Genomic DNA, 16,980 nt, shown 5'->3' with positions numbered 1-16,980 from the left:
TAACGGGGATGTGAACGAACATAATTAAACCCATCAAGCGTGTTTTTGTAACGGGGTTTAACTTGACTTCAATAATGTAAATTCCCCGTAAGGCGATTAGCAACTAGCGGAGTCTTATATCGCTCCTGCCATGCCGCCTCCAAGGCGGCTACGGTCCCGTTGGAATATCCAGCCGGGTACGCTAAGACTCCGTAAACGGGATTGGATTGGATTTTCCTTGTTCAATGATGTTCAAAAAGTGCAGCACTGATCAGAGTAATGCGGAATAAGTAGATTAATCACTTTTTTCTGCACTGCCCTTATCGTACGAGACAACAACCCGGAATTGAGAAACTCCAAAGTTAATTGTTGCGTATTTTGACTCGTAGGCCTATACACAGTCCTAGTTTTGATTGATAGAATATTTGGCGAAATTCACAATGTTTGTTTTAATCGGAAGCTGCTTTTGCCATTTTATCTTTAATGCTCTCGTCTTTGACCCATAATAGCAGGGCAGATAGGTGATGGATTGTGCCTTTTATGGTACAAGCATGGCATTTGGCACACAGTCAGAGTATGTAATGAGAAAGACAGTTGGCTAAAGGGCCATCGCAGACTTGTCCTTTGAACAGAATATAAGTAACAAGCAATGGCAGCCATTTTGAAAAATTAAAAAATTGCTTGTTATATTTTTTCAAAGGACAAATCTGCGATGGCCCTATGGCCAAATATCTTTCAGAAGATACTCTGACCGTGTGCCAAATGCCATGCTTGTATCATCAAAGGCACTATTCACCCAAATATTTCCCCTATCTAGATCTGCCCCACTGATAACGATTTATACAAAATAAACGATTCAAACCATGATATTCCATCTTACGGTTAAAAGAGAATGCAGAAAGGCGACTTTTGAATCAGTCAAAGCATTTTCTGGCCAGTGTGGTTTCACTGAATGGCTTCGGTTGTTTCGGTCTCGAGACCCTCATTTGGATCATTAACATACATCTCTCTTGATTGTTTCACTGATTCCTACTTTCGTGTTTATAATATTGTATGTGTTGATGCTAGAAATAATCTTGGTATTCAATAACGACCCAGCGTTAGCGCCAAAAGAAGATAGTTTTTTATGCCAAATATAGGCCCGTTTGCTGAGGTTTCACTGTTAGTCTTCACACGAAGCCAACAGTGATACAGTTTTGCTAATGATCCTATAGGTAATATTTCTGGTGGTTATAGAAGCACATTTTCTCTTCATTTCCGCTTGAAACCACCTTCTTTACATCAGCCGTCGATCACACATTATCCGTCATCGCCCATCACCGTTTCCTGACAATCTCTTGTCAGCCCATGGGCACAGATCAGGCTTCATAACTGACAGGCCGTATCGTTGCTTTATCGGCCAGACATGGTTGGGGCATTCAGGCTGCGGAGTGCCGCGCTGTGTGGTCCCTGCCAGTAATTACGGACGGCTGAAAGCTGACAAGGACGTTATAATAAGGCTTATTATAGGGGGACACTATATCATTTTATTCGCAAGGGTCTTCCGGTTTGGACAGTGTAAAGAAAAAAGAAACAGAAGTCGTTGAGCATATAGTGCGTATCACAGTTGTGATTTTACAATGCAAAACTTTCTTATAATATAGTCAGAGTATAAAACGAAGATATTTGTCATTTGGCGTTGGAATCTAACGCCCCCTTTGACATTGTGATTGCCAATGAAGTGTAGCGATTGCAAACTCAAATGTACGCGAAAATTGAGAATACACCCCATCCCAATAGCGAGACTGATCGCACTGGCTTTTTGGGCCTGGCTCAACATGGGGAACCACTGTTTTAGGCTGCTGTATATAATAATAGTTACGTCTTTTGCAATACCTGCAAAGACACGATATGAACGTGCTTTTAGCACTCGGTACACAGTGACCACGCAAGGTTAATAATCCGTGTACTAAATGTGCGCAAAGATCTCCGCCTTGTGTATATGAAGTCTTCGCAATATAGAAGTCTTCGCTATATAAAAGACATTCTTTCTGCACGTACAGAACTTCACCAATCATCTTCTGTATACACAGCTTCGTATTGGCTAATCAGGCGCCACACTATTATGTATTGAGAGGATTCAGGATTCGAAGGGCTGAGAGATAACTCGTCAGTTTCATGTGTTGATTATCAAGCATCCATTAAACATCAATCATTCAATAATTCCGTTTGAAGGTTCTCCTCCAAAACATGTGGTTTCTTTATTGATCTATTATTAATTTAGGGTGCACCTTTTTGATTGACATTCGCGTAGGATATCGTAGAGCCCAAACCAGTCCTGGCAAATTAAGTCAAATTACCCCCTATGTGACGTCAATGACGGACATCTGAAATGAGTTGACATTCCAGTTCACACCATGTCAGCTTAATTTTTTTCTTTAATAACTGTAATCGATTACAACTGTGCATGTCACGGAAGCCACAGAGGTCAACTGGAAATTATCTGGACGGTCCTTGCGCCTGGGTACAACGGCCGAGGGGAGGTCACAGTGCACGCCAGATGTAGTCCGTTCCACGGTACTCCAACCATCAAAGTCACCCCCACAAGGACTTGAAATTCCATCAGCGTGCAACGTCTGCATCCTCCGTGGTCAAACTCCCGGCCCAATGGTTCTCAGCTGTAGTGCGTCTCGTAAGTTCCCTTGCCTTTCCTTGAGTAGGGCTTCAACCCCGAGCAGGCAAAGCAACAGACCAGCCGAAGCAGCCAGGCTACCCGCTGCCGTAGCCGCTCACCAAGGATTTCACTAGGCGTCTCCCGGTGCCATCTAAGTAAACAGACCCAGCGGGATCGCCAATTTGCGGGCGACAACCCCCAACCCAACAAGTTGGCAAGGCGCTTTAAAAGTAGCAAAAGTCAACTTTCCGAAAACTAAAGGGGTCTGGTGTCCCCGTTCAGATCTGGGGCTAATTGCGGAGGCGGGGTCACCGCGTCCCGACTATTTGTTGTGATAACTTAATTACTGACAGCGGGCGCGCGTCCAAGCTGTCAGTCAGGGCTAGTTAGCGTGATGGCTGGATTTAATGGTGTCAAGCATGGATGGCGGTGCATGGTCGCGGACAAGCAACCTGGGAATTGTCACAGATGACATTCCCGAGAGGACTGCTCAACACTGTCTTACAGTTTGCATCGACAGCAGAATTCCCAGTCTCTAAGTCGCCCTGGTCGACCTTGCAGCGTCCGGTCCTGCATGTCGACATTTTGACACAATGAAACTTCGAAAATATCTGCATGTTGAACAGGCAAGATAAAACTTTCCTCAATGGTTTCACAGAGCAAAATGGTTTTAAAATTACTTAGCAGGTCCGAATTATGAGCCTCGCAATGGAAGCACACACTAGTCTTCCTGAAACCTTTTCTGTCAATTCGATCATGGAGAAATATTCGATTATGCATTCCATGCCTCAAATAGGCCTATACTTAAAACTACTATCGCGTGAAAAAAATCCGCTACACACAACACATTACATTACTTTCTTTTGAAATTAGCTTTAGGGTTCCAGACCAGTATAAACTGCCATAGGCCTAGACCTGAGTGGTAAATACGCGCACTTCCCAAAATTATTAAAAATACTCACAACTCTCCAAGCTGTTTGAGACACACGTCAAATTAAAGCTTATTTCATCTCTTTCGTTTTCCGTTCATTTTTTTTTTTGGGGGGGGGGCGGGTAACTAATGACTTTGGGGAAAAAATTACATCCTAAGATGATCACCCCTAAAAGCAGTCCTGAAGCGCTCGCAGTCCTCTGAACGGCTTCCACTTTTTTTTTTTTTTAATTTTTTTTTTTACAAATCCTCAAGTTCACGGCCCTCAAAATGTTCTTATACCTGAGAATTTGAGGGCATGCAAATCGTGATTTGGCCGCCGTAGGCAACTGATTTTAGGCCTATTTGCAGGTCTGCACCCTTAGATAGGGCGAAGTTACAATGTGAAAGGCGGGGACCCGGAGTTGAACAAACCGGCACAAGGTGGCGCTGTTCAGTAAAAGAGTCGCCCTAGGAGGGCTGTGACCGCTAATAATTGGATAGGGATATGACGGTGGATATACAAGCAAGATAAAAAGATTATTTTTTTTTGTCTGTACATATCCGCCTGTTGCGTCCATGCTAGCTTGGTAGATTCTTTCATTTAAATCACATTTAAATTTAAAAATAAAGCTTGTGTTCTGTTCCCTATCCCTCAATGATCACTATCTGTGTTCGTGTTTTTGAATATAGAAATTAACGACAGGGGTTCGATACAGTATGCTGCCTAGCGCACTGACGGACCGAGATACATCGGCGCAGCGCACATTCTAAAAGGATGGGTTGCAGTGGGTGGGTGTGGAGGGATCGGGGCACTGTATACTCGCATATAATAGCAGGGTGAAAACTATTTTTTTTTAAATGGGGGGGGGGGATGAAACGGGCTCTCCTTCGGTAGGCTAGTTGGCCTTCAAGAAAAGTTGAACACTCCCACTTATGATTATTGACACTCTGATTGGACAGCTCATTACTTAGGTAAAGCTACAATTTCGTTATTTTCTTTCTGCGTGTCCCGCTCAAACCGCGCGTAGAATAGGCCTATATTTTGGGCTCACATCCAACAACCTAAGAGACATCCATTTCCTTGTGAATTTCGTGTTGCCGATTCTGCTATTAAAGCGAACAAAATCATACAAACGACTGTCAAGCAGAACAGGTTCAACATGATTCGAATGAAGAAAATTATTACGACAAGGACTATATTCTCTTGAGTGTGCATAATCATTTTGGATCATTTCTGTACATAAGCAGCTATTAACCATTAACCATATAGCATAATGGCTTGCAATACTTGACAAGAAAGTTGACCAACGTTCCCAAAAGAGTTTGCCTGGCGCACAAAGCTAGGCCGCGCGCAACTACTAGGCCTAATGTTTGTAAGACCCTGAGCCTCACCACAGCACCAGTGTCTGGAATGGTGGACCCCGACCTCAAACAAAAACACCGGGCCTCTCGATTGGTGGGCTGGCCGTTTATTAATCGTTAATTAAGTCCAGCGCCCTATTGTTGCCGGCCGGCCCGTCAGGACATGACTCGCCCAGGTGTTGGGAACATTCCTGACCGCCCCTGTCGCGCACTTCAAACAGACGCCGCCGCCCGCCAGAATGGCACTGCTCTCCGATCCGCGGCGGCCTCCGGGCCGCGAAATGTCTTCATGTCTCATTGGCCGACTTGAAATGGCAAAATCCGAATTTCATAATTACGCGCATCTGGCTCGCCAAAGACACACAGCAGGCCATTTTCTTTTTTATATCAGAGCGCTTTAAAACAAAGATATCTACGTATTTCTAAGACTGGTATCGTCAATGCCGACTAAAAAAAAAAAGTTTTTTTGAAAAATGGGATTACATGATGTACTAATCCATTTGTCTGGTGAAGTCAGGGGCCAATTTCATAGAGCTGCTTAAGCACAAAATTTGCTTAAGCCCAAAAAAATCTTGCTTTAATATAATCAGGTTACCGGCCAAAACTCCACTCGATTGTTATGCTAAGTAAACAACAGCTAAATACCAGTCACAAGCAATGTACATCGCATGGAGTTTTGGCGGGTTACGTGATTTTACTAAGCAATGTTTTTTCGTGCTTAAGCAAATTTTGTGCTTAAGCAGCTCTATGAAATTGGGCCCAGGTCTTCAATTTCACAAACGCGTAGTATCTTGGTATTTTTTAATTTATAAACACACTTAGGGTTTCCTCTATTCCCTTTAACAGTTGTATCTCATCATTCGGACATTAATGGTCACAGTAGCCTTCATGGCCATATTTCTGTGAAACCATGAAAGAAAACTCCGGGAATAATTTAAGTGCGCAGAAGTAGTTATATTCCTTACTGCATCCCCTACTGAGAGAATTCGGGACTTTTAGAAAGCCTACACTGTGATATAACAATGTTTACAATATCTGGGGATCATTAACGGGAGAATATTTATTAAAAACCCCGCCCACCAGTGTCTTTGGAGCCTTCCAACGGCCTTGTGCATTCAAACTGAGTTTCAACCAAACGTGCAGTCTAAAGCCAGGTAAGGCTTGGTTTCCACGTTTTGGATGACTGGTATGGTGAGGGGCGGGTGGGGGGGGGAGAAATTTGTTTTTCCAAACGAGATTGGACAATATCAAAAGAGGGTGCTCTCTCTCTATGTTATGCATATTCATGATGTCCAGGGCTTTAGAGAATAAGTTGTATAACAAGGAATGGTGGTGTTTAAATCACCAACGATTGGCAGCTGATTCGTGGACTGGTTGGAAGTAGTCCTGACTTCTAATCAGGTGATCCGAGTTCAAATCTCATTGAGCGTTTTTCAATTCATCTCATTTTACCTTTGAAATAACTAAAGTGAGGAAGGAACATTTCTCACAAGACGTAAAGCCCATCTTGGGTTTTTGTTGTGGAGAACAACAAGGTATTAGATATGCATGTGATGGACCAATCAGAAGATGGTAAACGGATGTCGTTTGGAAAAACAGATTCGCGGGCGGGGGATGGGGTTCAATGATTAACAACAAAACACACAAAAGCAAATGGATACACAGAAAAAAAGAGCAAAATGTCGAAAATTAAATAACCACCACAGGGGGCATTACAGTCACGTTCCGCGTGAAGGATATTCGGTCATGTCATCTATAACAACAGTTTCTTGGACTGTTACAAGAAAGAAACATCTAACCATGAATTGTCTTTCAAACAAATATCAAATCACACAAACGCCAAAACGACAGGAGGGGTTATGAAAACCAATGCATGCCCTGCGTGTGGCGTACGGGGGATGTGGAGAAGGAAGACAAATGGAAGAATAAAAGTAAACGTGATAGGGCTTAATGCTTTAATGCATGATCATTTGATTTTACTTATACACACGCAGGCCTATATGGATTATACAGCGCTACAATAAATACTTATTTTTCTGTAAGGTCAAATTTTAAGAGCGTTGCAATCCAACCAATCACAGTACGTCGCAGTATTGAGCTCAATATAGTTGGGAGGGGCAGAGTTAGCTTAAACCAAACATCTGGACTAGTTTGTATAATCTGAAAATATATTTTGATGACCTTCTGAAATTTCAATGGAGAAAAAAGAAACTGAAATAACTTCAACCAAAAAAGACAACCGTGAGCATAGTAGATGTTTCTTTAAGGCAAGAACACTAAATACATTTTTTTTACAGTTCAATTCATTAAAACTGTATTTTTGTAATCAAAATCAGGAATTAACTTCTCTTTAATTTATAGAGGAACACTTTTTCAGCGAGACTTCATCTGTAATGACTTCAGCTGTGATAATCATAGATAAAACAATTTTAGTTTAGCCTATATCTTCAACCATGCTTTGTTTTATAAATAGCGACACGTTTGTCATTTTAAAAAATCTTCATTAAATTCTTTCTAGTAATGAAACCAAGGACTTTCCCAAGTGCACAATTACTGTCACTCTAAAGAATGCTAGAAAGAGGAGACGATGAAGATATATTCAGTCTTAGAGGCGGGAAGTTGTAACGGGGCTGATTCATTTGGAATGATATTCCCAGGATAATTCAGAGACAGGGACTGAAAACCCAATCCACTTTAGATAGTTGAAGGTTACTTGAGAACCAATCGAAATTTCTCCAGGCACAGGTAGCATGGAGTGCACATCTCATGGCTACAGGGATGATCTTAATATTGGACCTTATGTCCAAGCTGCTCTGGTGCCACTCATAAAAATTGTGATTCAGACTCACAGTCTGCACAAAGGGCACCAAACGAAGTGAAGGAACACCAGGGTGTTACTGGCCTTTATGAAGGAGGAACCCAGCAGTTGCCGTGGGAGTCTGGAAGGTCTGTGTAGGGGATGTCCCATAGCCAAGGTCGATCTAGATAACCAGAAAATGATGCATCAATACAATGAATAACCCATTACGGTCAAACACTCTCCCTACCTGATTCTGCTTGTTTAGCTCCTCTTTGCCGCCTGCCATTGTCGGCTTGAAGATGATTAACAACTGCATCTGTTTTGTTACAATTTATGCCATGAATAGTGCTGTTTAAAAAGTCTGCCCCAACCCCACCCAATGGCATCAAGCACTGTGCTCCAACTAGCTGCTCCCTTGCTGTGACGCTGAATCTTTGGCATGTTAAAAACTCTTGCACATTATACATGCTATTAGGTGCAGAATAGTCTGGTACCTGGCCATGCTTTAAATCAGCGTTTGTTTCTTATGTGGTGGCCAGGGTACAGATGGAATCAATTCCTCATGGAGTGAGATCAGAAAAAAATATATGATTATTTCAAAGTTTTAACGTTATAATCTAACATGATTACGGCAAAAAAGAAAAAAGGGAGGATTGATTTTGATGAATGGATGTAATAATTTTTCCTAAATGTTTAAACACGTGAATGCATATTGAAAAATAAAATTGCCAAGTACATGATATAAATCCATTACTTGCTACTGCGATTTTGAATCAGATTTTGAATACAGTGAACTGAGTGAAGCAAGTTGCCTTCCCAGGATCAAGTACTGTCTCGAGATTGAAATTAGACACTAGGAACAAGGTTGGGCCTGCCCCTCCTAGTTGATTTCTGGATCAGCTATGATACATTACTACACCTACAGCCATGAAAAGGTGTGCTATTACTAATAGCCCAAGACCATCCCCCATGCCCCCTCAAAGTCTCTCTCCTCTCATGCAAACATGTTTTGGGTTTGTGCAATTCCAGATGATAGTATCCCTCAAAGGGCTGGGCTTTGACACAAACTAGTGTGCATGTACATATTGTGACCTCACTGTGTGCTCATATTTGAAGCCAATAATTATGTAAATATTAACGAGACCTTATTGTTTGAACCGAAGTCCCCTCCTTGGATGCAACCCCTCCCACCCGGCATTGAACGTTAAGTGCAGTTCCAGATGTGTTGTTTGCCAGATCCACATCCAGGAGTCTGACTCCTTGGGTACCACCCACAGCACTACAGTATTGGTAACATCACTTGCAACACCTCTAATGTCATATATCTCATCTCTTGCAGGGTTTGTGGAGTGCAGTATGTCGGGGAGACCAAGAACACGCTAAAAAATGTGTTTCTAGGGTCACTGATCGACTGTCAACACTAGAGTCTGGACACCCATGTCGGTCACCACTTCAACCTTCCTAACCATTCCGTTTCCGATATGATTTTACAGGGCATAGAATCACTTGGCCGTCGCAAGGACTCTGTTCGCTTAAGCAGGGAGAAAGTGTGGATGAAGCCTCTTCAGACTGGTGAACCGCATGGTCTCAACATTCAACAAGGCAACAACATTTCTTCCCCCAATTGTCATTTGTTTCAGATTATCCTGGGTAACCCTCTTGGGGTTTAACACCTCCTGTGTTACCTCTCATTTCAAGTTTACCCTTAATTTCCTCATCCACCAGTTCCCCAACCCCTCCCTATTATTACCCCCTCCTCCCCCATTCACACTAATCTCGTTTGCAAGGAAGGGATGGTGCGAGGGGGGGGGGGGACAAAGTTTGTTTCCCCCACCCCGCACCATCCCTTCCTTTTATCCCCTCTTGATTGTCTCCCACCACACTCCTTCGCTGCTTTATCCTCTTTGATCTTCACTCACACTAGCCATGGTCTGCAAACACCCCCCTCCCCAAATCCTTCCTTCGTGTTTCTCCTTCCAACACTGCATGCTTGTGTGTCGCCTACATGTTTGTTTCTTGTTCCTCTGTCATTGGCCTCTTAGAACGCCTTGCTAAGGCTGTAGCTTGGTAGTTACTTAAGTGGTACAGACGTAGTAGAAAAAAGGCCTTGGTATGGGTCGGAGTCCCACGCAAGCAAGCGTAGGAGTGTTTTTGCAAGTTCTGAGAGAGCTCTTATTTGCCAATTACATCAAAGGGTGAAACCCAATACAATTGTTTTTCTCTCTTACCATCTTTGGAGTATGGCACTAATTGTGAATCCCAAGGTAATGGGAAATGAAGCTCATCCTCATCAACAGCTGATGAGACTGCAAACCTTGTGCTCTCTGAAACCTGCATGGATGATAATAATATACAGTGGGTTAGAAGCAGGGATGTAGTCAAGCCCAGCACAAGTCCCCCCCCCCCAAGTCCCTGCAAGTCCATCACATGTCCTCCAGTCACAATTCAACTCACAAGCTATTAGAAATGAGCTTTGACAAAGACATCCTTTGTTATTGTTCAACCATTGCTGCTTGTAAATGGACTTGTGATGTATTTGTGATGAACTCGACTTAGAAGTGGCAAACTAATCGACAGATTGTGGAAAAATATAAGAAAGGTCTCTGGACCTAATTCTGGAGATCTGTATTTTTAAATCTTGAGAAATTCAAGAAAACCAAGTAACAAAAAAGAGCAAAAAAGAAAAAAAAGGATAGAATGTATGTCCCCACAACTACGGAACAAGACTGTGTGAACAGGTTAACTTAATCTGTTTTAAATACATACATATGCAACAATTTACTGTACCCAAGCTTGATATGTATTACAAATCTTATAACTAAGAAAATTACAGAGGTACAATGTATTCAACTGTACATCTAAAGAAATAAAGACTTTATAGGCCTACAATGTATATAAGGAGACTATCTGTTTTGCAACATTCTTCAACCTCAGCTCTCAATTTGCACTTCTCAGTTCAGAGGAGAAATTGAAGTTTCTTGTCTCGACATCTCTACAACCAAAACACACACACACGTACACAACTCCGTTCGCAATTACTGTAATCGATAAGCTTTGTTTTTACAAGTGCAATCAACAGCCTCACCTCCAATTTAGCTAAATGTCCAGAACTGGAAGGGGCAGGAAACCAAATTACTGGTCAAGTAAGAAAGACAGCCACAAGTACCGCAGCCCTCAATAACATCAGGATCACTTGTGATTTATTTAATAGATGAGTTTGTTCAAATCAGTGATTTTCAGTCACTGTGTCATTGTAGTCACTAGCCATCAACAGCCCACTTGATTCAGATTCAATTATTCAGAGCAAGAATCAAAATGTAGGACATACACAGACAAGTACCATAAGGCTCGTTGACTTGAATAGGTTTATTGTTCACTGACACAGTTCATCAGTTTTTTCTCTCATCTTTGTTTTTCTTTTGGGTGGCTATATATGTCCTGTATTTGTCAGTGCGGTCACTAACACATTAACAGCCCACTTGATGTGGATGGAATTTTTTTTCCCGGGCAACTGCTCCCAAAACAGCATTTTTCCAATTATAATCCTGCCAGAGAGAGGATTGCAATCGGGAAACGACAAAATGGGTTGATGGCCTCATTACGTGATGGCGGAGTAATTCGATAAACTGCGACGGTGGGGTGTGTTGGGAACGGGGGCGGCACTTATTATAACGCGGCCACAAAAGCAACGAAAAATCAATAGTGGGCCAGTATGAAAAACTCCACTGAAGAGAACGTGTAAGAAAAACTAATAGCACAAAAATAACTATTGTTGGCGTGTTTATTGAATAGGTTGATAATGATTACTACACACATCAATTTGCTTGATGACAGTGTAAGGAAGACAAGAGTATAAAAAAACTACTGCAACAGTTTCTGCAAGGCACAGAGAAAAACAGCAATTTGAGGGCTATTACTGGCAAATCACGACCACTGTGCACATCAATTGACTTGATGAGATGACTGGCTGATAGGAATGACTGCAAGTTTGTCACGTCGTTTACCGATCGCTCACTGATTGTTCTTACAGGCAGGTGACGATGACTGTAAACACTGATCTGTTTGCAAGGTTCTTGCGGATGGGAAATAAATGGGGCTGACAGTCATTTAATTAATTTAAAAGAAGAGTGTGAAGCATCAATTAAAAAGTTAATTACACAAAATTATGCCCATGCATTTTGGCCACACAACCGTCAATTCAATAGTGTACATTAATTATTTAACCATCCCATACAATTTCACAGCCTGTGCAAATGAATAGACTTTTGGAAGAAGTTGGATGGTTGAAGTGGTAGGAACGCCTTTTGACACTCTTCTAATTGGAAATCTGTTTTTTTTACATAGAATATACAGGTTTTGTGGCATTCATCACCTGTAAAGGTACATGTTTTTCTCTCATTTTTTTTTGGGAGGGAGCTGAGGCAGGGGCGGGGGCGGGAACGGGGTGGGGCGGGGGCAGGGGCGGGGGCAGGGGTGGGGGCAGGGGGTGTGAGCATTGGCAGGGGCGTTGGCGGGGGCAGGGGCGCCGCAGGGACATGGGGGGGGGGGGGGAAGGTGAAGTATTTTTTCCCCCTAAAGTTGATTTTAATTGTTTTCCAAGTTCCTCTAGAACAGCACAGGTCTACAGTTGTCTCACAAAGTCAAAGTGCACACAAATCGGTTGTTACATGTATCTCATCTCTGAAAATGAATATACATGTAGGAAAGTTCTTCATAAATGGCTTTATAACCACTGCTGTGCCCATTGGTCACCACTGACTAAATCGGCCAAAAGTGTACTTCATTGTAGGATAAGGGATCACGTGTCCATACATGGCTAACAACATCAATGAAAATGTATTAGAAAAAAATCTATGTGGCTTTACATTATCATTAATGTTTGAGTTGCTCCTATTATATACACTGGTAAAAAAACGTGAACAATCCAAAATTACTGTTAAAAATGAAAAAGAAATTTATACTAAAATTGGTTGGTACTTCAGGTATTGTTTACCAGGGAATGTGGGGGTTTGTGTGGGTGTCTGGGATGAGCTCTTACAATGAAGGGGGTCATTATGTGTGGGTGATGGTAATATGGTTGCCGTGATAGTGAAGCCATATGCTGTTCCAATGTGAAGCTTTGCTATAATAAAACAAGGCAGGGGATGTTTGTGGGCGCTGAAAATGCCATGGTTTCAATTGTAACTAACGATACTTGGTATACAGGCCTATTAGGGACCATTAGAGATGATGTGAATGCAAGTTCTAGTATGGTTCCAGTTATGTGGCTCCATCTAGCATTTACTGCAATACATCAACTATACAGTGCATAAAAAAAACCCCCGATCTTTAATCTGTTTTGTGTTAACTTATTCTTGCAATTAGCACCGCAAGCACTGATTATTGCAGTGTCTAAAACTTAATCCTGAGCCGAATTTGCTTCAATGTGAGAAAACAATGATTATTCAAGTAACTATGACATGATGTGAATAAATGATATACATTTGCAAAGATGAGATTGTGGCTTTAAGATGCTATGGGTACACTGGTGTAACTTACACAATCTTCACAGAATTAGAAATGATCGGTCTGTTTCGTTTTTTTGATACGCAGTGTATCATTGAGCTTTGATGTACAGCCTGATAGTGTACATTTGCTAATGCAGTGTAGTCCTCTTCCAAATCTTTATGTAAACTCGAAAGGAAGACCAAATTAGGTGCATATAAAATTGAACAAGGAGAGTGACTGCAGCTGGCTTTGAACCTGCAACATTCGGTTTAGTTCGAACCAGTGCACTACCAACTGAGCTATCCAGTCCTGTGTTGGTGGTTCCCCAGTTTGTCAATGTTTTTGATCAAGGGGCGCTAGTCAGAAGCCAGAAGTCTGTATTTGCCATGTAACCAGGGATCACACCCAAATATGCTAAAGTACAATGAAATATAAGCTGGTAGCATGTACACCGAGAAACAAGACAAATCTGTTGAAAAAATGTTTAAAAAAATGTTGAAAAAATGTTCAAACATTTGCAAACATTTTTACTGTTAGCTTACTCAACCGTGTGTATTACTTCTCATTGACTCAGCACCACCTTGGTACTGAGGCTTGATTCTTGCTGTACATTATTTCAGTGTATTTGGGGAATCAGAAAAAGGACCCAACGACAGCACTGTAATTTTCACATGCAAATATTAACGCCCAATTCGCATCCCACATACACAAAACACCCCACATCTCCATGACAAGACATGCGACACACTCTTAGTGAAATTGTATCCCTGGGCTGCTTGATAGCAAATAACATCATGACAGACCGTAACATTGTTCTGTGTACATTTTCTGTGAGTTTCTGCAAGTTTAAGAAGCATGCAAAGGGCAATAAATCATCACAGAATGTGTGCTTTATTGAACCAAGATTTATGTATAATGACTAAACCAAAAACTTGACTGGCCTCGCCCCTTGTTCCATCTAGGCCAAGGGGCAAAGCCTTCAAGATTTAATCTATAGCTCCAAAACATAGAGAATGCTTTGTAAAGTTTACGTTGTAAATTTACCAGCATGAGCATGTATATCAGAAAAATTGGTTCACCCACAAGTTCCTGTTTTGCCCCAAACCGCCCTGCCCGTTACTCCCTTTATACCACCCAAAACTGCCCTGCAGCAGCACAAGTATGGTCTGTACTCAGGGAACAAATACGTGTTTGGCCAGTTTAGGCTTGGGGCCTGGATGCGGATAATTGCCCAAGCCAAAGGTGAGGGACAGTATCAGTGACCAGGCACCTACGTGTTTTTAACCAGTTCACGTCGGGAATATTTTGACAAGATTGGGAAGAGGTGCTAGATTACATTTCACTCGACCTCAATGCCAGGCGGGTTGAAGCCATTACCCTGGCCTCGCTCCCTGCATGTTTATCTGTCGTCCGTTCCAAATACCACAAAACCATTGCCTGTTTACACCGTCATCCGGCGCGAAACTGGTTTAACGTACTTGTTCAATACCGGCCAAGCACATATTTATTCTCATTTGTAAATTCCTTTCTGTCAAAATTTCAAAACAAGTCAAAAATTCACAATTTTCCAACAATTTTGTTCAACAATTTTACTGTAGGTTTTGTGAAACCTCCTCTGGCCATGTCTATAATATGTGCCTTGCACGTGTAGTGCTAAAAATCTACGACGCATTCTACGCGTGTGGCGCAGAACGCAGCGGTAGCGAAGGAATAAAGTGTTTAAAACAACCAGTGTTTTATCAGCTGTTTCAAACCACCTATGGGAAGGGTTCTCGACCAATAGGAATGGGTCAACCGTCTTAGGTATTTATGAATACAATGTACACAAGTCATAAAGGTTTAATCCGGGGTAGGGGGGCAGGCTTTCAGGGGTACTGTTCAAAGCGGATGATCTTGGACATTATTTGACAAACGATTTTACCCACACGACAATTTTGCCAACAAAAGCAATGAACGAGGGGGAGGGGGAGGGGGGGGGGGGGGAGGGGAGGGGGGGAGGGTTCTCACTTCCCACATATCCTCCCTCTAGCAATGCCGGGGCATTTGAACACTGCACAATAATATAGGATTTAGGCACATGCAGACTGGTTCCGAACATTTTATCTTTATGAAGCAGATGATGAAAAACAAAAACATAGAACTTACGAAGTCAGCTGGAAGGAAGAGGACGCCGATCTCATAGGACCTAATCATAAGCTGCTGTCCGTTCTTTTCAAGAGCTCCCCAGGCAGCTTTGGACATGTTGGCACTACCAAGACAAATATGGTGAAGATGTCTTTTTTCGAATCAGGGTTTCAATTGTAAAATTCTATAAAATGTGACATGGCTCAAAGTGACAAGATTGTTTTTATATCGATATAATATCAAATCTAAAAAATAAATGTAGCCTGACATTGCGAACTTAAAGGGAATATACATCATTTGCTTTTGCTGTAATTTTCAGAAATGGATGGAATTGGGGGGTTGGAAATATGAAGCAAATATAGTTACACTGACTTTTTGGAGGTTTTGGGTTCGAAAATGCTATAAAAACCAAGAAAAACGATCATTTTCCTGTAGTCTGGTTCCCTGACTCCATATAAGAAGAAACAGAGCAGTTTACATACATTGGGGAATTGTAAGGTCAGGGAACCAGTCTAGCTGGCCCGTACCCGTTCATAGGTTTGTAATCGATTGCAAACAAGTGCAATGGTCAATTGTGGCCAGTATTTGAAAAAAAGCCAGTTGTTTCCAACGCTGATCGGCCGATCAGCGTTGGAAATTGATACAAAAATACCAATTTTCTTGAAAATGACAGTATACCAGGTGCCATAATTTTACAGGATGCTTTAGACTGTCATTTACCAACATCCTATTAAGGTATTTCGCAAAAACTTGGTAGTTTTATTTTTCGATGTTTGCAAATGTTGTATATTCCCTTTAACAAGAAGAACTTGTTAATTTAGCAACGTCAGGCCGCATTATTTTTTTAGATTTGTGTATTTTAGGTCAATCCAGTCAGTAAGCAGTTTGCAGCAGTCCTATTAATTTTCAGATATAATATCAATTATATAATTTCAGTAACACAAGAATAACTTTGGTACCCATCTGAAGACATATTTAATAAGCAAAATTTCTGTTGGTAATTTAAAAAACTAAAGTCTTGAAAAAAAAATTGAATTTGACTCTCTGTAATAAACGGCCTTTTACATCAGTACCTGGCTCAGTTTTGTGCAAGAAATCAGTTCTTGTCTTAATTCACTTACCATGAGGCGAAATTGCCACGAAGAAATTATATGAATGAAATTACTCGTTTCCAAAAAAAGAAACAGTCTAACGTCCAAAATGGGGGTGAATTTTTCAATTAAATTTTGAAGAATTCCATTAAAGTGTCCCCCATTTTACTGGATTCTGATCCATTTCCATAAGATATTGAATAGAATGAAGCAATTTTATCCATTAGAGTGAAAAAGAATTTGAAAAATAATCGGTAATTGTCAGTTCCCAGATTGTCACTCTGTTGAATAGGGTCCTATAATAGAATTATTCTTGGGGCAATTATTGTACCTGGTCACCAGAAACCATGCAATGTGTTCATTGTCAGGTGACATCCTGCAGTAGGTCTTGATGTGTGGACTGGCTCTAGAGCGCCCTCTTGTGTTGGCAATCCACTGGCTATAAAGTGAAAAGAAATGATTGTCATTCTTTATACAGGATTTGTTAGTACAGGGTTAAATTCAGTAGGGACGCACAACTGTTTATGACTTTCTCTCACTAATGTCTTGGGAATATCGCAGGAATGGGGGC

The 16,980-nt window shown here is 41.6% G+C and overlaps 1 protein-coding gene across 3 annotated transcripts in view; it reads right to left on the bottom strand.

The window, feature by feature from the left end:
* Positions 1–6,582: 6,582 nt before the first annotated feature.
* Positions 6,583–16,980, bottom strand: part of LOC119720338 (tyrosyl-DNA phosphodiesterase 1-like) — a 33,154-nt gene continuing 22,756 nt past the window's right edge. For 2 of the 3 annotated variants that reach the window (XM_038189981.1, XM_038189999.1), the window contains 4 exons: positions 16,741–16,848; positions 15,340–15,442; positions 9,936–10,038; positions 6,840–7,888 (listed from right to left, as the gene is read on the bottom strand). In XM_038189981.1, coding sequence (XP_038045909.1) covers positions 7,812–7,888; positions 9,936–10,038; positions 15,340–15,442; positions 16,741–16,848 — 391 coding nt within the window. In that variant the 3' untranslated portion in view covers positions 6,840–7,811. Of the gene's footprint in view, positions 7,889–9,935; positions 10,039–15,339; positions 15,443–16,740; positions 16,849–16,980 lie in introns of all 3 variants that reach the window. The other variant, XM_038189991.1, reaches the window with a different exon arrangement.

Source organism: Patiria miniata, unplaced genomic scaffold (genome assembly GCF_015706575.1).
Source record: "Patiria miniata isolate m_02_andy unplaced genomic scaffold, ASM1570657v1 HiC_scaffold_13, whole genome shotgun sequence".
NCBI lineage: Eukaryota > Metazoa > Echinodermata > Asteroidea > Valvatida > Asterinidae > Patiria > Patiria miniata.
This window is presented reverse-complemented; position numbering and strand designations above follow the sequence as displayed.